The sequence below is a fragment of the Carya illinoinensis genome, chromosome 13, assembly GCF_018687715.1.
Source record: "Carya illinoinensis cultivar Pawnee chromosome 13, C.illinoinensisPawnee_v1, whole genome shotgun sequence".
In the NCBI taxonomy this organism is placed as follows: domain Eukaryota; kingdom Viridiplantae; phylum Streptophyta; class Magnoliopsida; order Fagales; family Juglandaceae; genus Carya; species Carya illinoinensis.
This window is the reverse complement of record NC_056764.1, coordinates 5839659-5863967: the sequence shown is the minus strand read 5'-3', so window position 1 is coordinate 5863967 and position 24309 is coordinate 5839659. Positions and strand designations below refer to the sequence as shown.

The 24309-nt window shown below is 36.5% G+C and overlaps 2 protein-coding genes across 7 annotated transcripts; both read right to left on the bottom strand.

The window, feature by feature from the left end:
- Nucleotides 1–619: 619 nt before the first annotated feature.
- Nucleotides 620–7720, bottom strand: LOC122290832. 3 transcript variants are annotated; one of them, XM_043098494.1, is made up of 12 exons: nt 7393–7720; nt 6950–7024; nt 5549–5929; nt 5220–5265; nt 5005–5083; nt 4806–4851; nt 4612–4710; nt 4301–4369; nt 3948–4203; nt 3195–3301; nt 1047–2353; nt 620–913 (listed from the first exon to the last, which is right to left on the bottom strand). In XM_043098494.1, exons 2-11 carry the CDS (start codon nt 6998–7000, stop codon nt 1094–1096), a joined length of 2394 nt encoding a protein of 797 aa, XP_042954428.1. In that variant the 5' UTR covers nt 7001–7024; nt 7393–7720; the 3' UTR covers nt 620–913; nt 1047–1093. The 3 variants fall into 3 exon arrangements, with proteins under 3 accessions (XP_042954428.1, XP_042954430.1, XP_042954429.1); XM_043098496.1 differs by having other exon boundaries at nt 5582–5929; XM_043098495.1 differs by having other exon boundaries at nt 6950–7019.
- Nucleotides 7721–7822: 102 nt separating this feature from the next.
- Nucleotides 7823–23223, bottom strand: LOC122290833 (ABC transporter B family member 25, mitochondrial-like). Of its 4 annotated transcripts, XM_043098497.1 has the most exons (20): nt 22531–23221; nt 22193–22423; nt 21890–22076; nt 21599–21660; nt 20878–20921; nt 20554–20656; nt 20172–20279; nt 19685–19768; nt 19500–19560; nt 18803–18948; nt 18607–18723; nt 18052–18140; nt 16401–16489; nt 11790–11845; nt 10316–10396; nt 10122–10187; nt 9921–10013; nt 9369–9433; nt 8510–8645; nt 7823–8235 (listed from the first exon to the last, which is right to left on the bottom strand). In XM_043098497.1, exons 1-20 carry the CDS (start codon nt 22852–22854, stop codon nt 8092–8094), a joined length of 2286 nt encoding a protein of 761 aa, XP_042954431.1. In that variant the 5' UTR covers nt 22855–23221; the 3' UTR covers nt 7823–8091. The 4 variants fall into 4 exon arrangements, 3 of the variants coding, with proteins under 3 accessions (XP_042954431.1, XP_042954433.1, XP_042954432.1); XM_043098499.1 differs by lacking the exon at nt 7823–8235 and having other exon boundaries at nt 8509–8645; nt 9357–9433; nt 22531–23222; XR_006236565.1 differs by lacking the exon at nt 7823–8235 and having other exon boundaries at nt 8560–8645; nt 9369–9549; nt 22531–23223.
- Between the last annotated feature and the right edge of the window lie 1086 nt (nt 23224–24309).

Here is a 24309-nt window from a genome sequence, read left to right as displayed (position 1 = left end):
ATCGAGTGGAGAGTGATAAGTACGTCGTGTATATATACAACATGTAACAATGATTTAATGTTGTCTAAGAGATTCACACATACACACATACAATAATAAATGTTATATGATTTTACTTATATATGTCTCTAATTCTTTAATGAGTTCTGTTATATATAATCACTTTTGCATATTATTTATGTACTCCACTGATGTGATTAGTTAAAATAATTATTTTATATTTTTAAAAAATAAACATCACTAATGACATTAGTGGAGTGAATAATAAATGATTACATAAAAATGTTTGCACGTATAATTTTTGTGTTTGATACTCTAGACCCTAGAATATGGAAACCTATAGGTTGTTTCTCTTGATGGCTATTTTTTCTTTGGAAACTAGATAAAAACCTACTCCCTTTTTCCCACCTAAGCAAAGTTTGTGACGAGGTTTTCCATAACTAATATAAAAGAAGAAGAATGACGAGGAGAGAACATCAAAATACCCAACTAAATAATTAAAAGAGTATAATTATTTATAAAGGTTTAAAATATTTTAACTAAATTACTGCATATAATTCACAGTACCCCACATGTCGATGAATATTTTGTATTTTTTCCTAAAAGAGTCATTTATTCATACCAAGAGAGAATCCCAGGCAGGTACCATTAAAACACAAGCAGCCATGTTGCGGACAGCGGGTAAACTACTTCAGGAACAAAAGGTAAGCAACAAAGTGCAGACAGTACAACTACAGATTGCCAAAAAAAAAAAAAAAAGAAAGAAACTAAGGATTTGTCATTTGGATTACAAACTGAATGATCATAAAATGGTCATAGCTAGGAATACCACGAGTTGCTAGAGAATTAATGAGCTTGATCCGATGCTTTCATATGCATTGGAAGGGTAGACTTTGTGTCTAACATCTGATATCTGCACAGATTGTTTGAGCTCATTTATTCACACTCAGCAAGCAAGCAGATAAAATATGAATAGAAACAAAGGGAAACTGAAATTTACTTCAACAGATGCAGGGAAAAAAGTAAATATTTATCATTCATCTCACCTGAAGTTTGCAGAATATATAGGAGTCCTCTGTGCTTAATTGACTGATCACAGCTGAAGAGCCAAATCAAGCTGCTTGCTATTATCCGATGAGGACTGTCGTTGACTATCCTCCGCTTGGTGGCTTTCGGGAGTAGCCTTGTCATAGAAACTCATTGCATGTAACACGGCCATTTTCTGAGCTGCTACAAGCTGTGATGCTCGCAGGTGTGGTGTTCTCTCACGCAATATTGTGCTTCGGCCGACGAGTCTGTCCTTGTTAAGCTGCATCTGCACAGTACTTGGGAAACCACGGTTTGTTTGCGGAGTTGTGGATCGGGGCCATTCCAGGGATTGCGCTGCCTGTTCTCTGTTAACTCTACCCTCTTCCTGTGAGCCTAATCGATTCAAGAAAGTAGTGTCCTGAACCGACACCTTTGCGGCTTGTGAAGTCATAACAGATGAGTTTCCTGACATCAGCTCCTGCAGCCTCGAATGTAACACGTTGGCCAATTCATCCGGCTGCATCTGGTTCCGTGGTTGGTTAAATTCTGCCATCATATCGATAGTCTGGTACTTGTCGCACGTGTTTGTGATCCCATCCCCAGCAGGAGTGTTCGTATTTTCAATTCCAGAGAGGGGAAAATGTGAACCGTACCACATCTCTCCATATTGATTTTGATGTGTAGTATCATATCGATCATTGCCATGCAGAAGGTTCATACTTTCATCTGTGCAGATTTGTTTTCCTTTGGATGAACCAAAAATGTCGATCTTTCCACGTGTGTTGGGAGCTACTTCTTCCGGGTAAGCAATCTTGACAGCCTTTATGGTACTGAAGTGAGGGTTTACCCTTCGCAGATCACCGCTAGTTCCCATTATGTCAGAGGAGGGAGCCATGCCTATGAAGAAAGTGTTATCCATGTCCATTCTGCTATCGGTGCAGACCATCTTTCCTTTGTAGGCAGCATCATGGGTATTAATGCCGCAACTGGTTTGGGCATTTTCTCCCTTGAAAACATCACCATGAACATCCAATCGTTTGTTGGCATCATCTAAATAATCCCCAGGTAAGTTATGGAGGATACTCTGAGGTATTTCACCATTGTTCACACCATCGAGATAATTAGGTGCAAACGTGAGAGATGGTGGAGGAGCTAGCCAACTTGGAGTACTTGCAGAAGTGGCTTGAGCCTGGAACTGACGATTTGAAGCTTCAATCTGCTTATATTTTTCTAATTTCCTATTGGCTACCATTTGAGCCGTTGGTCCCAAATCTTTAACGAACTCCATCAGACTTTCCTTGTACCCAAGTTCCCCATCAATAATCTACAAACCAGACATATATCAATCAGCATGGGCAAAGAGATAAACGTCTAAGAAATAAAAAGTACAAGAACCGTTATTATACATATAGCATACCGAAGTACTGCTAATCATAATTATGAAAGTTATAATTATCAATTGTATCTCTCAGGTTAAGCCCAAAATTTCTAATGACAAAAGGAAAAGGAAAAGAAAAGGATTATAATAACAAAGAAGGTGGATTCTTATTCTGCATGTGTTATGCCTAATGCCTTAATCCTTTTACATTGCTGACTCCCCCGCCTGGAAAAAGGAAGGTGGCGATAGGTCGACAAGAAGCTTAAAATTTATAGCCATATCTTTCGGAAAACAATCATACAGCTCCAGAGAGAAATAGAGGAGAAAGAGAAAAGGCTGATAGCTGAATGTAACAAAGTGACAACTAGGTCTAACTCTTCTCAATTTCTGCCTTTTCTTGTGAAACGGGAACCTCGAATTACCTTTACAGCGGTAAGCTAGAAGACCCCTTTCACACTAATATTCTAGTACTGGTCAAACTTAAGTAAGATCCTGGCCCTTCTGGGAGAAGTGGTTTGCATGTAGTCCCACCCTTCAACATTTTGCTTAAAGAGCTGGTTTCCAACTCGCGGACCTGTCTTGGTAGCCTAAGGTTTTGCCGTTGTAGACTATGTTAAGGTTAAACCTGATGATTGGAGTTTGATATTCTTGATAAATAGATACATCTCTGATGTTCTTTGTAGACTAGATTAGACAAACAGCAGAGACCCCTTTTTTTGGGAGAGTGCATGTGTAGTGCAAGGCTTTTTTTCCAAACCCAACATGCGTTGGTGTATGATAAGCTTACATGAATGAGAGGTTTCGGGAGATCGTATTGTGATGAAAATATCGACTCAGTCTCCCTGGGAGGCTTATATGTTTGACGCCTTTCTGTTCCAAACCCAGCTCCAGATCCTGTTCAAAGCAAAGAGAATTTTTATCAAGGATTTTTCCGCAGAAACATCCACAAGAGTATTGATGCAGAGAAATAGGGAATGCTGTTAATATTTTGGAAAAGAAGCAACGAGAAAGAGAGGTTCAATGAATACAGATGCACAAGGATTTTTCTATAATTCGACACCACATCAGAGACTACTGCAAAGAGAGAACAAAAAAGAAAAAAAAGAACAGAAACTATGGTAACCATGATTAAGGCAATCTTTGATTTACAGCAAAAGCTAAGATTTTTTAATCAATGGATACCTCCAGGGAATTATAAATTCTCTGTGTTCAGTGTGAGGGGAGAAATTTTCAAAGATAAGGTGATTGTCAAGTTGAGATCTTCTTTCAAGCGTCCTACATCTGGGGCAAACAGCCTCAGTTAATTCTCAAGTCTGACTTGATGAGATTTCTTTTACTCTCGTGCAGAAGTCAGCCAAAGACATCTATAGATGAACATATATTCTGGACCCTGAACTTGTACCAATTAACCTCAAGTGACTCACTTGCATTTTCCAGTCTAAGGGAGCTTTAGGTTTCTGACCTCATACAAGAGTGCCCAACATAGACTTCGTAACAAAATGCAAAAGAACTAGGATGCAGATTAGCCTTTGTTTCTTACCAGAAGGAATTTTGTTCTGTCTTTGCTCAAAATGAGAGTTCAAATCGAACAGTCGTTCTGTTTTGGTGTTCCTCCTTGGCGCAGCACCAAGTTTCACCTTGCCATATCTAGCACGCTTAGTGCTTGGACCTGCGGCTTCACCTTGGGGTTTCCTCCCGGGGCGTTTTTTTGTCAGAGAAAACTCATGCACAAAGTTTTCTGGATCAGTTTTCAGAGCATGAAAAACCCTCTGGGCCAGTTCTTGTATACTACGAGCCTGGATACCAAATTATATGGAGATTGATGGAGAAAATTGAGTTCACCTGGATGCCATTCATATACTTTATACTACAAGAACTATATTTCAAGTGTACCTCTCTATAAAATACGGTGGTCGATGAATTGAAATGCATTGCATTGTTGCTAATCAGAAACACATCATGCTGTACACAACTCCAAGAAATGATAATCAGTTAGTAATTCTTTAATGATTTGGATAATCTCAGAAGCAGATAAGCTTTCTTTCACAAAAGATGCAGGGGCCAGCATCCAACCTGCTTACATACTTGGACAAGAATGCTTAGCGATCGATAACCAATTAGGAAATTCAAACTAGATAGCAATGTTCATATAATGATAGCAAAAGGCATGGAATTATTTCAAAAACAAACTTCAGGAGAAAAACCTCAAATTGCTCCAAGCTTGTATACATTCCTTCCTGAAGCTTGGCCCTCATTGTGCCAAAATCCATTGGTTCTTTAATGATTCTGTAGTATCCTTCCACCTGCAAAAAGCAAGAAATCCATTATTAATGTGGGCTGGAAAGGAACCAGACATTCTAATGAACAGAACATGTTGAAACCCAAAAGAGTCACGAACCTCTTCGGGGTCAACTGGCTGGGCAAATATTTCATATGTATCTCTCCTACATAGGGAAGAATATATGGTTAAGACAAGAAAATCATGCTTCAAGAGAAGCATTCCCATGATGTTTGTATTTTTTGAAGTCATTGATCAAGCAGTGGAATTGACTCCTTTTCTAACTGCACCAGATATATGATAAATGCGGAGTGCTTACCTTTGCAGTATATCGATGACAAACTCAAGTACCCGTTTTTCTGGCAATCGTTGTAGAGATGAAGAACTTGCTCGATGATCTAATTCAATACAATCAAAGGTATCCAATAGAAAGGTATATGAACAAGTGAATCACTTCTTAGAGATCTTAATGATCACCGGGATGTTAGAAGAGTAGAACATAGGTACATATGTATAGATCAATGGGAAACTCACCATTGCGGATTGAAGTACTTTCATGGTTTGGGTCATTTTCTTCTTCCTGCATGCAATAGGAACGTGAGAAAAAGGAAATAAACTACATAAAGGAAATCGGAATTAGGAATGTACGTTCGTCAACCCTGCTACAAAAAAAAAAAAAAAAAAAAAAAAAAACGACAAAGGACTTCTTGTTACGGTAAAAGCAGAAGGTGATACGAACTTTTCATCCTTAACAGTAGAACGACATTGTGCATACGACATCAAACTCCGCAAAACAGCAATCAATAGAGAAGTAAAAATGCAGACAAAGGCAGAAGAGAAAGTTGTACAAGAAATAGAGAGACCTGTGCTGGAGAAAAGTAAGCAGGAGAACTAACAACTACGTCTTCAAGTCTCTTGCGCTTCACCCTCCTGCGGTCGTACTGCTTGAAAGTGGGGGGACGAGCATGCTGCTGCTCCTTGTGCTGATCTTCTTGCACTTGAGAATGCTGAGAATGCGGGACTCCAGCTATGGAGTTGGTTTTCAATGCAGCTAATGACTCACTCTCGTTCCCTGCAGTCAAGAGAGGGTTGGAATTGGTGACGCTTGCCTTCTGCTGTTTATCCTCCACCGTCGACGTCGTCTTCTTCTTCTTCTTCTTTTCCTCCTCCAATGCCCATATTCGGACGCTCCTCCTTCTCGTTTCTAGCATTTCTCCTCCCTCGTCCGCCATGTTACTCCCTCCCTACATATATGTATGTAACACGAAGAAACACGTACACGATTCATAACCAGTTTCAAAGCTTCAACCCCATGCATGTGTACTACTCTTTTGATTTGGCCAATTTGCAAAAGATGAACAAAAAACATTACATCCGATTTCATACATACATGTTATAATATCTTTGTGTTTGTGTGTGATGTATATATATATATATATTATATGATGTATATGTCGCACTAGAAACCTTGAGAGAAGAGATACTCTTAAAACGACAAAATAATTAATAAATAATTAGGACATGCACAACTCAGTTGTAACGGCTGCACACCATTTATTCTTTCGGTCTATACCAGGAAAGTACAGCTTCACTATATAAATGTTGGAATAATCTTCCAATCCAAACACCACCCAATACCCAACCAGAGGTTGACATGTCAGCCCTTCATTAGTTGTCCAATAAACTTAGATACAGCGTTATCTTCCAAATAAATAGTCTTCTAGTTTGTGTTATGCCCTATTATATATATATAAATATATTTATATATATTGCAAGGCCAAGCCCAAGACCGCGTTGCGCCATGCCGTCGCACCGCAGTCAAGATCTAACTCAACAAAGTCGTCTTCACCTTTGTGAAATGATAAAAAAAAAAAAAGACAAGTTCCCTCTTTTCATTTCAGTCGATTTTTCTCAAAAATGACATGAAAATAAATTTTGGTGGAAACTTCCTCTTTTTCTTTAGCAATGGGGTTTTTTTTTTTTTTTTTTTTCAAAAATAAAAAAAATAAAAATAAAATTGACAGGTCTTGTTTGTATTTTTTATTATTTGGGGGGCAAATAATACAATTTTGGAGATGAGTTATGGCATTATTTAGGCAGATCTTGACTTGGTTAATTGATGAGTCATATATACTAATTTTCTCCTCGATCAAAAGAAAAAAGCTAAGAAAGGGGAAAAAATAAAGAGGGTCATGATATTGTTCATATGTACCATGTTTAGAGCATGAAAAACTTGCATGCAATCTTTTGTCTTTCTAAGATACCTCTTTCATATCTTCGTTCCAGTCAATGAAATCCCCCAATTGAAACTTCATCACAACGAGCTCCGATGCGCTGTTCTAAATTGATAGCATTGTGAACTATGAATTAGAGAGGAAATCCCCATTTTGATTCACACACACACACACACACACACACACACACACACACACACACACACAAGGTTCAAAACAAGTTGATTTGAAATAAGGGCCTTCAAAGTCAGGACTTTTGAATCTTCTCTATGGATGTGGTGTGTGTGCTTTGAGATTTATACTGATCATCTTGGTTAAAACAGGGCACCATGCTGAATGTTTGGATCATGAAAAAAGATGGGAAATTACAGTAAAACATGTAAATGTAATAGGATGCAAGGTCTGTAATAATAGCAGAGGAGGATAAAATTTTGCAAACGGAAGGAACAAGCCAATAGGGATACAAAAATTACCAAATCAACTAGAAGAAAGTGAAACCAGCCTCACTCTTTGGCAAGTCAGAATCTCTCCCAAGATTGGCAAACAAACCTCTCAGTGCTCCTCCATTCTAAGGACCTCCATTAAGCCTAACATTACCACTCAGAGGAGACTTGGATTAGCTCTGCTCCTCGGCATGGTCTTAAATAGCAACGCCGGGTGCTTTCGGTGGTAGGGTTAGCCGTTACGTGGAACGCTCAATGTGCCAAATGTACGGTAATAAAGTTTCTTCTCTGGAAATGCATGTAACTTCCAATTTGGCTTGGCGTGAAATTATTACGCCCTATTTGGTATAATGCCAATGCATTTGGTGGTGTCATTGCCAATATGACAAAATTACTACGGTAAGCTGCAATAAAGCTTAAATGTATTCAACAATAGCAATGAAGAACAAATGCACACATATGCAGTAGCAAAATTATACCACAGGCAACATTTTGATTAAGACCACACTAATCCTGCTTGCATGTGCATATCGTGTCAACACTTTGTTACCTAAAATTGCATCTATCGTAAGATTAAAGCACTAAAGTACACTGTTTTGAACATTGTTTATGCAGAATGAAGTCAAATAAACAAAAAGAGAGAGATTATATAAGTTCCATTTCCTATTACAACGTTTCCTATAATTTTTCTCTGAGAAAACTAAACTAAAAGTGAAGAAGGGAGGACGTTCATGCCTCCAATTTGATGGCTGAATTAAGTGCATTCACAGTGTTATTTTGCTGTCCCCACAGCTGTGCGTATCTTCCCGCCTTTGACAAGAGAACTTCATGGGATCCTTGTTCAATAACCTTCCCATTCTCCAGAACTATGATCTGAACATTATATTTTTAAATATGGATAAGTAACATATAAAAACAAAATATTGGTACAGAAGGTGCATGGTAAACTTCATAGCATATTGAAATTGCCATTTGTTTCTCAGTTGACGGTGTGCTGACCAACAGTGCAGCTGCCCTAAAGTTTTGGCATGTATAAACTATTAAAACATCTTTTGTTAATCCATAAAAAGAATCCAGAATTCCAACACAAAACCTTGAGAACTAAACACTGTTAGATGTACTCATGGTTGTTACCAAGAATGCTTACCTCTTCACACTGCATTGCAGTGGTAAGCCTATGAGCAATGAAGACTGAAGTTCGATTATTTGCTAGAGACTTCAATGCTCTTAAAATCTCTGCTTCTGTTGTGCTGTCCAGAGCACTTGTAGCTTCATCACACAACCTGAAGATATCATGAAATCCATTGTATCATTAACAAACCAAAAAATATTGTAACTTGTATCTCCCCATTCGGTACCAAGAGAAGTATGTTGACCAAGATTCTAAGTCATACACCCATCAAATGAAATCATTGTCTCTCATTAGGGTTAAAAAAGGGCAATGAAAAATCAGACCTCGAAAGTTAATTATTGATGGCTAGAATGTTTACCCACAATTAGTCATATGTGAGGGAAAGATTTGAACATGAGTTTGCTCAAAAGATTAAAACTGAGTGCACTAGATTTCACAGCCTATAGATTCAGTGGAAGCCTAAGAACAAAAGGTTAAAAAACCACCAAAGTAGAAACACGAGAGAGCTTTAAAATTGCTATTGGCATAGGCACCGGCAATATAAGACTCAAGCATAACTGAATGATAATGTGAAAGGAATCAGGACATGATATCTTGATTATAGCACAAAATTTGTTTTGAAACAGTCTCTAAAGAGTGACAAAAGAAAACAACTCCAAAAAGATGTTCTCCAGGTAGCACATAAAAAGTATGGGTCTCAAACTCAGTGATCTCATCACCATTCAAGTTTAAACGGGTAGCTCCTTATATTATTTTTAGAGTACGACTTTATGTTATTGAATGTACCTTAAGTTCTTATTTAAATGTGCGCAGATGAGAGACATGAATCCATAGAAACTCAAGTAAAAGATAAAATATATACAGAAATGCTCACAGAATTGCAGGGGCTTTCAAAAATGCACGAGCTAGTGCCACACGCTGCTTCTCACCGCCACTTAACTGTATAGAAAAGCTACCAAATCAATGAAAAATCAAGGGTTCACCAGCAAGCTCCACAAACCTTTTTCAGGCATTACAGATATTTGGTCAGCAATTTTCCTGAAATCTTGAAGGGTCTGCATTGAGCATTTTCTTTAGCAGATGATGTAAAACTCCATAAGATTCATGTATTTACTAATGCGGTGTCTCACCTATAACATTATAAGAATGAGTTCACAATAATTCTCAAAACCATGTGCAGTGTACTCCAGGGATCTTTCAGCCAATTATAAAGACAATTCCATACAGCTTCTTAAAGTTTTCACAGAATGATAATCTTATTATCTACATCACAGAGAGACATATATCTTATGGAGAGCTGACGATTGTATTCACTAAAGGGGGTGTTGGGAAGTCGAGCCCCCTACTTCTCCAGCATCCCAGCATGGGAAGAGGGTTGTTTTACCACCATAACTAGGAAAATTTATTACTGCAGTAATCCTCTCACCTTCAGCCCTCGTTCCCCCACAACAGTATAATATTTATCAGGGAAGCTCATGATAGTCTCATGAATTGCTGCACGTTGAGCAGCATCATACACCTTTACAAGAAAAATGTATTAGACAACAAAATAACCTAAAATATTCAACAGTGCATAATTTGCAGAGAAAATAAACAAATGCAGGAGTAACATATGTTCATTACATACTTCTTCCTTGGTTGCCGAAAGACGACCATAATGAATGTTATGAAATATTGTGTCATTGAAAAGTACCTGTTCATCAAGCACAAGTTGCTTGCCTTTTAAATATAACAAAATGCAAGAGCTAATAAAGGTTACCTTGACATATAAAGAAGGATATAAGTAGACAAACAAATACAAAATCACTTAATTGAACTAACCGTATCTTGTGGCACTACACCTATAGATTTCCGTAGACTCTCAAGAGTTACCTCACGAATATCTTGACCATCTATCCTTATCTGCCAAGGACAAATTCAGTAGTCATTAGGGAAGCAAACCAACAATTACAAAGCCATAACAGATTAAAAAGAAGAGTTCCATTTTAAATGTAACCGAGAAAGAATTTATCATTCATCAAATATAAAGTATGTTCAATTTTATTGTGTCTATATCCACTAAAGTATGTTCCAAGAATGAACAAATAGATGTGAAAAAATAATTACAATGCCAGAGATAAAGCTAGAAGAAATAAAAAAGTTAAAAACCCTCTAAAATATGAGAGCTAAATCACCACTTCTTCAAAAAATTTCAGCTGATGGGAATATATGAATTTGATCATTTAATTTATATTTTAACACTGCCCCTAAGGTCAATCTCCTCCTTAATAAGTGGTTCCAACCCGTAAAATATTTATTTGAAATTGGGTAAAGTATGGAGTTAAGATTCGAACTCAGGACCTATGCTTTGATTGCGTGTCAAATTATCATTTGTCCAAAAGTTTAAGCTAATGGGAAGAGGTGAATTTAGTCATTTAATTCTCATTCCAATGAGCACAAGCAGTTCTGATGCGGAAAAGAAGCAGACCAATAGCTGCAATAATTGGCACCGAGCAACAGGTGTCATTAAAATTCTATATGAAGGTGATAATCAACTGTGAAGTTTTGCTCCTCACTATATGTACTGTGCTTATACAAATAATATATTAATTAATAACAAGTGTCTTGTTTTATCTTAATCATAAGGAAAATTATAATTAACCCCAAGAACTGCCACTTTGTAACATGATCTCCAATTTACTAATTTCGACACTTCCAATTTTCAACTTTGGGTGTTTCAGTGTACAACCTCTATGGTTTTCTAGGCCTAAAATTACCAAATTGCACTGGTCAAAGAAACAAAAACAAAAACAACAATGCAGGCAAGGAAAATGTGGTTACTTGAGGCCTTAAAATAGTATGGAGAGTGCAGATCACAACTTGAGTTTCATATTGGGGTGACATGCGCCGACATTGTGTAGTTTCATTTATTTTCTTGATGGGTAAAATAAGATTTTACTCAAACAAGTAAATAGGCATAGCCGACATCGCATAGTTAAAAGGTCAAATAGCAGAAGAGACAATAGTTCAAGGGGTCTTTAAGTGTAATTTCACCTAGTTTGTTTTCATTTTTTTTCTTTTTGTATGGAAAATGGGTAAATTCCATAATGTGTTTCAATTCTGTCTAGCAAATCAGAATTTGCAAACAGTACAATGAATTCAATTCTGATGAAAGCGACAAATGCAGACATACATTGTACATATCATTCAAGACTCAACTATATGAGGATTGTACTCCAGGCATAAGAAACAAATTATCAGGCCGTATTATATCAATAGCAAACAAATTACAGAGAAGAACAACATTATTTCTTACAATTCCAGAATGGGTGTCAAAAAGCCTGAAGAGCAATCTAAGAATCGTTGTTTTGCCTGCAAGCAGATATTTCAAAACATTAATGATGCTGCAAGGAGATTGAGTAGAAAAGCATCCTAGGATGCAATGATATGGCTATAATTTAACATGCACCGGCTGTAAGGATTTAGAATAAATTATCTGTATTTATAAATAGATATAAAATACTCACTTGTTCAAGTTAAAAATTCAAGCAAATGAGCATCCTCTATGACAGATTAATATATGTGCAAAAGTGCCGGCATCGATAATGAATTTGCTCCTACGTAGTTAGGGCATTCTTTGTACTGAACATGGCTTTGCCTATTCTTTTAATTAATATATTATGCTTACTTATAATATATATATATATATATATATGTTCAAAAAACTCTATACGCAATGACTGACAAGAACAACTTGAAAGAAATTGAAACAGTTCATAGAAGCAAAGCTATAAAATGGCCTACTTATTTAACAAAGTGTTTGATAAGAAACACAATTACACCCTCATTTTGGAAACACTTATGTTTCCTCCACATACAAAGTTTCCAAATGAGAAGAAATTAAAACAGTTTTTGCATCTGATTTGTAAGTTTCTCTACAGCCAAGAAGTGCCCGTCCACAATCACACAAATTTTTACACACTGTTTTCTCTTGTGCAATGAACCATGCATTAGTTGCACATGTGCACCTGACACAGAGAGAGAAGGGGGGGGGGGGGGGGGGGGGGGGTGGCGGGAGAATATCATCAATGCAGTTATGAGCCAGATGCAACATTCATTTTACTAAAAGAAAAATACTTGAGTTAGTTATTTTCTTATCCATCTTAAAGGCTGGAATTGAATGAAAGGTGGTATATTACGAAAAGTAGTAGTGTATTGGTGCAAAAGAGCCTTTTTTTTTTTTTTTTTTTTTTTGTTCCTTTTTCTTTCCGCCTTTACATCTGATGAAATCTGGCTACAACATAAGCCTTCCATAGTCAGTACTCGAAGAAAACCCTACAATAGGCACCAGTCCTCACTCTATCGATAACTTTGGGGTCCCCTTATGACAGAAAACTCGTATATTTAGTTGTGGTTGATGCTCAAGTATCATGTCAGGGACCCGTGTACATCCTATTGTTGTTGATCTTCTAGGTAGGTGTATAGTCGGAGAATAAGCATATGCAATGGTGGCCACAATAAACATAGTGTGGCCAGACTGCATTGACTTTTGGTAAACATGAAGGTTCATGAAAAATGTAGTGTGGTAAAAATAGGTGCCAAAATAAAAATAGGACAAGAGCTGAATACTACCTTATTCCTTCTATAAGGATCATTAGGTTTCAACTGAAAAAAGGAAAACATTATGGTAACACCAAGAACAAAAAGGATAGAGCATCAACACCAGTTATCATTCACAATAAAAGCACTGACTTACTAGACAAGGTAATCATTTAAATTAGGTAACCTGCACCACAACATTCTTGGCCACATCTTCAGTTAAGTAACGGTTTGGTTAACAAGTCTAATCTCTGCTGGACACGTAGTCCATGGAACAAAAATGATTACTTGGATATATCCAATGGACAATGATGGGTTATATAATGACGTTTAGTTCTCTTTGTGGCATGTAATTAACAAAGGGGGTTAAAAAGTCAAGTGCCGATATTCGAATCTTTGGGCGGTTAGTCCTTGGGAATGAAAGCATTGTCTTGCTTCTGTAATTATCTTTAATGACATTGTTACCCAAATGACTAACCCAAGAGGGGGTGAATTGAGTTTGTTGCTTAACACAAAATAATAATGAGTAGTAAATGTAAGGAGTAAGAGTAAGAGAGATGCAAACTCAGTATTTTAATAAGATTTGACCCTATTGCCTATGTTCTTGCCTCAAGCTATCCCTTGAGGATTTCCAAATCCACTATTTAACATCCTTCGGGTGGAGGTAAAAGGCTATTACACATTTGAGTAATAATGCTTCAAAGAATCCATGTAGAACACATTCTACACTTGCAATCATCTTATGAGTGGTGGGTGATTCATCTGTTTCCCTGTGTAGAACTCATACTACACTTAAAAGTGTTATCCATACTCTTTTACAATTACACAAAAGCATATAGTGGGTAGGTTGAGGACACTCCCCACTTATTTTTTATCCTTATTCCCTTTTTCTGCAGGGGTGGCTAATAAGATTGAGAAGTTATTTTGGGCTTTCTTGTGGGGTGGAGTGGGGGAGGAAACTAAGTTCCATTTTGTTAATTCGAATAAAGTTTGTTCTCCAATTGCTAATGGAGGCTTAGGGTTCGCAACTTGAGGACATTCAATAAAGCCCTATCGGGGAAATGGTCATGGAGGTACCAATTGGAAGGGGAATTGCTTTGGAAGGAGGTCATTGATCATAGATACGGAAGTGCTTGAGGGGTTGGTGTTTTAATGAAGTGAGGGGGTGTATGGTGTAGGCTTATGGAAATTTATAGGGGGGGTGTTGGAAGAGTTTTGCCACTCATATATTTGTTTTGTAGCTGGTGAGGGCTCTAGAATCAGATTTTGGCATGACAATTCATGTGGAGATCGCACACTCTATAGGGCTTTCCCAACTCTATATCGCATTGCTATTAATCAGGATGCTTCTGTGTCGGATCAGTTGGCATTTTCCCATGGTTCTCACCAGTGGGATGTTCAACTTAATAGAGATGTTCATGATTGAGAAATGGATACTGTTCATGAGTTTTTCAGTCTTATATATTCTATGTGAGGCCTAACGATACATGGGGATAGGATGCAGTGGAGGCCTAATGGGACCAAATTTACAGTGAATCTTATTACTAGCTGTTGGCATCACATGGTAATGTTCCTTTCTCATGGAAGAGTATTTGGAGGTCTAGTGTGCCTTCCAAAGTTGCTTTCTTCATATGGACCACCTTTCTTGGAAATATTTTGACCACAGACAATTTGAGGAAGCCGGGTCCCATTGTTATGGATTGGTATTATTTGTGGAAAAAGAATGGGGAATCAGTGGATCATTTATTACTACATTGTGAGGTGACAAGAGTGTTGTGGGATGAGATCTTTAGAAGAAATGGTGTGGCTTGGGTTATGCCTTTGAGGGTGGTGGATTTAATAGCTTGCCGGAAGGATATTCAAGATTGTCCCCAAGTCGTTGTAGTTTGGAGGATTCCTTTGTGCATTATATGGTGTATTTGGATAGAGATGATTCATTTGTACATTATGTGGTGTATTTGTGCATTATTCTATAGCCATCTCCCCTCACAATTCTAGTGTGGCGAGAAAACACCCTCCACCCTTAAACACCGCGTACCTCCCTAGTGCTCCAACCCCCCCCCCCCCCCCAAAAAAAAAAAAAAAAAGACAAACCTCTATACTTGAAGTCAATCATCAACTTCCATAAAGCTTCCCATTCCATATTATACCACCACAACCACTTTCCAAGTAGAGCCCGATTGAATACCATCACGTTTCTAATTCCCAGCCACTAGAGATTGGGGAGCATACCTTGTCCCACTTGACCAGATAGAATTTGAATTCATCCCCCAGTCCACTCCAAAGGAAGTCACAATGAAGTCTCTCAATACAGATCACTACATTCATTGGGATTGGGAACAAAGATAAGAAATAAGTTGGTAAATTGGATAGCATGCCTTTGATTAGGATGATACTACCGCCTTTTGACGTATACAATCTCTTCCAACCTGCCAATCTACGTTCAAATGTATCATACACATGTGAAAATGACTCAAATTTTTGAACTTGCAGACATATCATGCACATGTTGAAAAGGACAATCAATCATTTTCAATTTTCAAATTTTCAATCATATCACTCACATGTGAAAAGGGAAATCAATCATCTTTCAATTTTTCAAACGTCATGCACATGTAAAAAAATGAAAATTGATTTTTCTTGAGTTCATAAAAAATATTTTTGAGCCTTAAAAACTATTTCAAATTAGTAAGAGAAGTACAAAAAGATATTCTTAGAGCTTCGTTGGTGGTCTTGTTCATTTCTTGCTAATGCTTGATTTGTTGATTATTTTTTATCTTTAATGCTTCATGATGTGATCAACTTGAGACTCATTCATACTTGAACTTGTTTGTTGTCATCAAAATCCACAAGCAGCTATGAAATTATATGGTGCTTGAAACCTTGGGGTCAACAAACACCTACAGCATCTCTTCGTCTTTCCTAAACATCCACATGGATTTCGCCATTATAAAAAGAGGTTGTTCAGTCTCAGTTACGAAGCATCTTCTACCAAGCCTTGCACTAAGCCAACCTAAGTTCTGACCATGTTTCCTTTCACCTCCCTCCCCGAGGACATGCAAGGTCAAATATTCAACCGAACAATGGCTATCTCCTTCTGTTACCTTGCTACTGTGAAGCTGAGCTGTCACAACTTCCACAGGCTGGTGGAACCAAACCTATTCTATCAGTATGCTGCAGTGGGGTTTCATTTAAAAACTGAAAGGCAAGGGTCTATCTATTTTCAATTTGTAGGATGAGGTCTCACTATAATATATCCCTACTTTAAAAGTAATTTCAAATTATAGCAGTTAATATATGAGAAGAAAGAAACACAATAAATCCTTACCACTGCCACTAGTTCCAACAATAGCCACACTTTTCCCAGCTGGTACAACAAAAGATACCCCATCAAGAATCTTTCTTTCCGTCAAGTAGCTGAAGTTTTAAGTGAATCAATGAAGATGCATTGGCAATCATATGATAAAAAAAAAAATCAGAAATGAAGCACACTTATTAACAAGATTGATACCATGATTGAAATCTCCAATCAAATTCCATGGTAAGCATGAATGAGAATTTCTAGTTTGTAGAGACTTTAAACATGCACACATTATAGTTAACAATCTTACAATACCATACATTTAATAAGAGGCAGAATCAGACACAGAGAGAGAGAGAGAGAGAGAGAGAGAGAGAGAGAGAGAGAGAGAGAGAGAGAGAGAGAGATGGAAACTTAAACTTATCAGAGTTACAAGGAATGGGCAGAACATGGTAAGTTGATGCAAATATCAGTTACATCAATTATGAAACCAAGAGTTGAAGGGGAGTTTAGAATCCATAGCACTACTTACAAAATTTAAATAATAAAATAAAGATAGCAAAATGGAAGAAATTATACAGAAGCATTGTGACCAATTACACAAAGAAAAAGGACATTCTAGTTATGCAATCCAGTCCAAAGACATTGCAGATATTGAATGGGTAAATGGTAGAGGTTACAAGTCACAGTTATGACATCTTATAAAATGGAAGAAATTATACAGAAGAATTTGTGACCAATAGCACAAAGAAATTTTTTTTGTTTTTTTTTATAAGTAAAAATATTATATATATCAATAGGAGTAACCAAGTACACTAGAGTATACAAAAAAACACCTAGCCCATACTAGTTATGAAATCCAGTCCAAAGACATCGCAGATATTGAATGGGTAAATGGTACAGGCTATCCAAGTCACTGTTATGACATCTTACTTGTAACAAATAAAAGAGTGTAGCACAGGCAATGCCCTTTATATTTTATTAATAAAGTCTTCTATCTTCTCAAAAATCAAAAAGAAAAAAGAAAAAGAGGTGCTAAAGGCTGAATATACAACATGGCACAGAAAAAAATTTTCAAGTTTACTCATATCTCGTAAGTGCTCGCGAGTACAAGATCCAAACCCAACATTTGATGGCATCAGGGTGTGCTTAATGTCCATTCTTAACACAGCTCCAACAAACTTTTCGGGTCTGATGGTTCACCAACAGAATAACAGAACTTGTTGGACTATGAGATCTCCGGTTCAAGATTTGGTATGGGGACATGTGAGGTCCATATTGGTTAACGGTTATTAGGTGAGCATGTTCATCTTTATAAGATATGTGCTTGATATATATTGTTGGCCTACTTCCTGTCCAGCTCAAACATCTGGGATAATGGTCTGAATAGGTAGCTTTGAAGCATCCATTTAAGATATATATATATATATATATTTTTTCAAAAGAGAATGCTTCAATAACGTGGTGTAGTAGTTTTTCAGATAAGATATATCCCCAACTGATGATCACTTTCTGCTTCTTGTTACACCATAAAATTCCGCAACTATCTAAATCATAATGCATAGAAACCAATGCATCATATAAATAGCTTTATATATATGTATTTAGATATATATATATATATATATAAAGTAACTACATGACAGATAACAAAAACTGAAAAGGAAAAACCAGCTACCTAAAGTGTGCATTGTCAAACTGAATGCTCCCTCCTCCATCCAACTTAAGAGGCTTTGCATCATCTTTATCCCTAATGTCAGGCCTTTCCTGCATTAATCATTGAACGAAATGCTATTGATTCAATGAAAGAGGCAATAAGAAAAAAAGTTGTCTCAGAATTTAGATTACTAGGAAGAACAAGAAACAGAAAAACTTGTATATGCAAAGGAAAAGTCTCAATCTTGTATTTCCTTTTCCCGTCGACACTAGAAGGGCTCATGAAATATATAGTTGTGTTTTTGTATTAGAATGGATGAGCAAAAGCTTTGTGACAGTGCAATGAATAAAGAAAAAATAAATGTAGCCAAGGTAATCTGAGATCTTTTTCTCAGCATTCATCATCATCAAATCAATTCACCAAGGATCTTGATCTCCAATAAAAAAATGCTCAAGGCATAAACCCACAGAGATGAAACAAGATCCAATTTAAAAGAAAAATTAAGCAACAAAAACAAACTACAACATTCACCAGAAAAAACTACAAGAGAATTGTAGGACATTCCATGAGAAATACCTCCAGTAACTGAAACATGGACTTCATGTCAACGAGACTCTGTATGGTCTCTCGATAAACACCACCCAGGAAATTCAGTGGGAGCGATAATTGGAAGAGAAGCCCATTCACCATAACCTGATTTGTGTGACCAACACTCAATCACTTTGATTAATCAAAACTTCATTACAAGTGAGCGTATAAGAATATATTTTACCAAATCACCAACTGTTATCTCGCCATTCATAATTCCATGCGAACATAATACCATAGCTGTTGACAGAGCCATGCTAAATATAACATTTTGGCCGAAGTTCAAAAATGTAAGGCTACGTTGTGTTTTTAAAGCAGCATCTTCATACCCTGAGCGATACAACCACCAATTGCAATAGAAACAGCATTAAGATTCGATTATAGTAAATTTCCCATGAGAACAATTTAAATGTAATAAATAAACTTCCATTTTTGCTGAACTATCAGGAAGAAAAACAGCAGTACAGAAGAGATTAAAAAGGTACTTGTGGTGTATTAGTTCAAAATAGAAAAAATAAATAAACTTCCATTTCTGTTGAACTATCAGGGAGATAAAAACCAGCATAGAAGAGAATAAAAAGGTACTTGAGGTGTATTAGTTCATCACTTTAAACTCTTAAAAGCACGAAGCAGGAGAAATTTTCCCAAGTCCAAATTAGGATAGGAGTGAGATTGTTAGTGCCCAAATTTGTTAGGGCCTACATACCCTTAACTATCCCAGACCCGCGTGGGCGTCAAACCTTTAAACTCAATACCACTGCTGTAATAAATTAGCATCAAGTTATTGATACACCTACTTCATTCGCATTAATAAAGTTGTTTTTACTCATAAAAAAATTAAGCATCAAGGTAGAAACTACAATGACAGCGAGACAACTTACTCTTTAAGTACTCATCATATTTATCAACATCAAATGCTTCATTGTTAAAATATTTCACAGTCTGAAAAAAAAATAACACAGCATCATGTCAAGATAGAAGAAACAATGGCCAGAATGGAAGCAGATAAGGCATAAAATAATACATAAGTAGAAAAGCAGGCAAATAAGGCACATCAGAGCCTTACCTCATAATTAATAAGTGAATCAATTGCTCTTGTGCTTGCATCATTGTCAGCTTTATTCATGGCCTTTCTAAACTTAGTCCTCCACTGGGAAAGGTAAGGAAACCATTTACTAAGAATGGTAACCCAGAATTTCACCTTCTTGATAGAGATGTAACCAAATTTCAACCTCCAACTCCCCCCCCCCCCCCCCCCCCCCCCCCCCCCCCCCCCCCCCACCACAACCAAAAAGAAAAAAAAAAAACAATAAACCTCAAAATCTCAAAATGCAAGCTCATAGGACAAGCAAGAGAAAATACCACATGTGCTTTTAAACATTGTGGTATGGCTTAAGATATTTTTGTAGTACCTAGAATCTATGAGAATGCAATGTGATGAAGGCTGTTTTTTGACATCATCAATAAAAAAACAAAGGAAACAAGTGTACAAATCCAATTCTAGAAACCATAAAGGCAGGTTATTGCCAAAGACCTGGCAGGAGAAGTTACACCTGTGTCATGGTAAATGTGAAAATGACATAAGCAGCAACTGATAGCGAAGTAATCCAAGCAAAAGGTGCTCCAAACTTGTACGCCAGTATACCTGATACCATAGATATCTGGAAAGATAAATGTTAAATCCGTGTAAGTGATTCAGAGAGCAAAAGCCAGGTGAATGGATAACCATGTAATAAGAAGATGCAACAAAGGAAATGACCATAGTGTAGTCCAAATATAAAAAATCCGTGTGGTCCAAATATAAAAAATCCATGTATCACTATATTATTAATTCTTATTAAAAAAAAAATAATACAGCATCATTCAAGGGTTCAAAATCCAGTGTCATCATAAAAGTTACATCACTAAATAACAGTCAAGTCTACATCTGCTTACCTCTAAGATGGTGGGTACAATATTGAACAGCATAGATGAGATAATGAAATTTATTGCGCGGCTACCACGATCAATAATTCTATTTAATGCACCTGTTTCTCGACTGGAAATACAGAAACCAAATGAGAAAAGAAGCATATGTAACTTAAATGCTCAAAAAGGATTTAATGTAATTGGCAATTGACTTAGTTCATTGCGGATGAAATAAAAACTGAGAACACCATAGGTGCATTAATTATGTAGAAGGGCAATTGTTCACTTTAAAAGTTAAATAAAGTATTACCAAAAAAAAAGGGACAAATTTCTTATATGCTGATGCAGTACCTAAGATGATATTGAAGGTCGAGGTCAAGCAAATGTGAAAACACCTGCACAAAGTTAGATATGATTACGTATGCTGTGCTGAGAAATTGGCTGAGGGGTATATAAGGATCTTAGTTGTATGAAATAAGAAATCACGGAAAAGAAGAATGCCGTTGGATGTATGAATATGACGGCTATATTGGAAGATAATATACCTTTTTTTTACAAGTAAACAATTGTATTATTAATATTAGGCATAGCCCAAGTACACAAAATGGTATACAAGAGATAGCACCTATATAGGAAGAAATAGAGGATACAAGAAAGTCATGAACATCACAACCATTAAAATCTACACCTAAGGCCCATAGAAATAGAGTTCTAATAAAAAGAGATCTAAGTTCCTCTATTGTGGGCTCCTTGCCTTCGAACGTCCGATCATTTTGCTCCTGCCACAAATACCACAGAATATAGATAGGAACCATCTTCCACACAGTTTCAATTTGTAGGATACCTCACAGTGTTGTCACTGAGACGGGCATAACCCAAGCTAAGTCTAATCTGCGAAAAACTTCATCCCATACCACTCTAGCAAGTTCACAATGCAGTAAGAGATGATCAATGGTCTCACCATTTCTTACAAATTGGAAGATAATATACTTGACACGCATAATGCAAAGATATTTCACATGCTAATGAATAAAGTCAAAAACAGAAACTTGGGATTGGGATTGGCTTTCACCTTCCTAGATACAGATCGAATTGTTTGCAAAGCCACCTTAGAAAACACAGCAGTCCGCAGCTCTGGTGCAAGAGAGTTGAATCCGGTTACAAGAATTAAATCAGTGGATAACGAGAAAGAACCAAGAAAATGATAGAAGAAGTACCAGACGATGAATCTTATAGATATATACATATATGTATATTTGCATATGTATAGGGAATATGCGCGCATGGATGGCTAAAGAAAGAAGTGAAAATAGAAGATTGACATGTAGACCGAAGAATAAGTAATTACATCATGTGGTAGTACCGTTGAAAGCAGAAGCACCCGAGCGTGCAATCCCATATCCAATCAAAACAGCAGCTGGGGTGGCAAAAAGGGCTAGAGCCTTCGAATTGGCGGTAGTAAAGGAAGCGAGAGCAGTAGCATTGCCGGTTGCGGTTGTAAGCCAATCAACAGCAAGCTTGAAGAGGAAGGGCACTTGAACGTTCAAAATCTGGAAAAATAAAAAATAAAAATAAAAATAAAGGAAGAAGAACGCCCAGTGAAAAAGGGAAGGGAACGGGGGTAGAGCAGCAGTGAATAGCCGTAAGTGATGACTGACTAACAGACCTTGGCGCCAACGAGAAAAGCCAAGGCAGCGAGGACCCTGAGACGGAATTCGAGGTTCTCTTTCATCCATAAGAAACTAGCAAGAGTCCGGAGGATTTTCGTATCGGTGACTTGGTTCTGGGGAGGTAACTTAGTTTTTTCAAGCTTTGGGGCTGCAGTTGCATCATTTTGATTGGTATCAGAGTTGGAATTTGAGGTTGAGAACAAAAGGCGGCCATTCAGCATGGAACTCTGTTTTGGAGAAATAAATTAAATACCCAATTCGGTCATTAATCAAATAAGCAATGATAAACTGCATATTGAGATGAAAGAACAAAAAGATAGATATGATCACTAACACGATGGTAAGGTCTAGCAGCTCTGCCGTGGGAAGAAGAAGAAGAAGAAGAGGGTGAATCAAAAAGGAAGGCCTTGAGACGAGTTCTTCTGACATCCCGGTTTCCAATGCTGTTGGGAAGACATCGATCACCACCACCACCATTGATGGAGACAGTCGGATTAATGTTTTTTGAGTTGCGAAGAGAAAGAATAATAGGACGAGGATGGTAAGAGCGTAGGAGAGTAGCATCGCCAGCGCCAACACTCGGAGACGGAATCTTGCACTGGAGGACAAGCCCAGGAGCAGTAAAGCTGCCCCTCGCCGTTGTAGCGGAATCAAACATTCTCTTTCTCTGTACGACACCGCTGCTCTTTACTTTTTTTTTTTTTTTCGATCTTTATTCAACGGCGTTCCCCGCTTCTGAATACAAAGGAATGGAATCGAACACCCAGGACAAATCGAACCAAAGCAGAGACAGGAAAGAGTGGGAGAGAGGGAGAAACATGAGAAGTTGAAGTATCTATTCGTACAGCAATTCGCAGGCTAGAGAATATAGAGCTCAAGATGAAAAAAGATATTCAAAAATCCGTGAGGATAGGAGTCGGAAGCAGAAGTAGCAACGGGTGTTCAAAAACAAAAGTAGTAATCGGGTTGTATGACGTTGCGATGGCCGGCAGGGAGCAGGCCAACCAAATCTATGCGCAATCATCACAAGTCCATTGACACTATATTTGTCACACAAACTCACTTCAATTTATATTATATTAATGACTTTTATTTTATTTTTCAACCTCTTATAAAGCAAAATTTAAATCTATTTGATATATTTCAATAAAATTTCACAAAATATTATTATTTAAAAAATAATATTTATAATTGTAGAATGTTCAATCTCTTTAAAAAAAAGTGAATAAATATGATATTTATATAAAAAAAATTAATTTTTTAATAATAAACTTTATTATTTTTCAAAACGATTACGTGATACTTATGTCCTCTATGACTGTATGTGATATTATTCTTACTATATATAAATCAATTCAAATTATTTAATATTACCTTAATATTAAAAGTTTAAACGCATCCTAATTCTAGATGTTACAACGTTCTACCACCTTAGGTTGAATTAATAAAACTAAGACAATTGTTTTTGGGATAGAGGAGTACAGGACTTTGCGTGATAGAAATTTCATAAGAGTAAGAGCTTGTATTGTCTATTTGGAAAATTTTATGAATAGTAATAAAATAATTTATTAATAATAATAAAATAATTTGAGTTAAAATATTTTATTAAATTTTATTAAATAAAAAAATTGAATAAAAATATTATAAAGAAAATTATTATTAGGATATTATCATTTTAATTATTTTTATTTTGAAATTTGAAAAAGTTATATTTTTTTGTTTAGAAGTTTGAAAAAATTTTATGATTAGGTAACGATTAGATAAAAAAGTAAAAAATTTGAAATTAAAAAGTGTTTATATTTAAATGATGCTTGGAAATAAAATTATAAAAAGTTTTAAGATGAGATGAGATCTCACTTTCCAAATAAGTCCTAAATTTAAGTTGATATAGTTTGATATGGTACATTAGATTGTAAATATATTTTTATTGTAAATTAGATTAAACGTATCATATTAAGTCATATTATTTTATTGATCCTTTTATAGCTGTAACACTTTTCTTTACATAATAACGACATGGCAATGGATCATATAAGGAAAATGATACACAATCGTTTGCACAAAATGATACACAATATCATTAGAATATCATTAAACAGCGTTGAATGTTAAG

Excerpts from the sequence above, each read along its gene's own strand:
- LOC122290833 (XM_043098497.1), bottom strand. The coding sequence starts at position 22,854 with ATGTTTGATTCCGCTACAACGGCGAGGGGCAGCTTTACTGCTCCTGGG. Across the intron at positions 22,424-22,530 it reads CTGCTAGACCTTACCATCGT|AGTTCCATGCTGAATGGCCG; the intron begins GTTAGTGATCAT and ends TCTCCAAAACAG. Across the intron at positions 8,236-8,509 it reads CTGCAATGCAGTGTGAAGAG|ATCATAGTTCTGGAGAATGG; the intron begins GTAAGCATTCTT and ends TATAATGTTCAG.
- LOC122290832 (XM_043098494.1), bottom strand. The coding sequence starts at position 7,000 with ATGAAGTTTCAATTGGGGGATTTCATTGACTGGAACGAAGATATGAAA. Across the intron at positions 4,852-5,004 it reads GTCATCGATATACTGCAAAG|GAGAGATACATATGAAATAT; the intron begins GTAAGCACTCCG and ends TTCCCTATGTAG. Across the intron at positions 4,370-4,611 it reads CAAGCTTGGAGCAATTTGAG|CATGATGTGTTTCTGATTAG; the intron begins GTTTTTCTCCTG and ends AGTTGTGTACAG.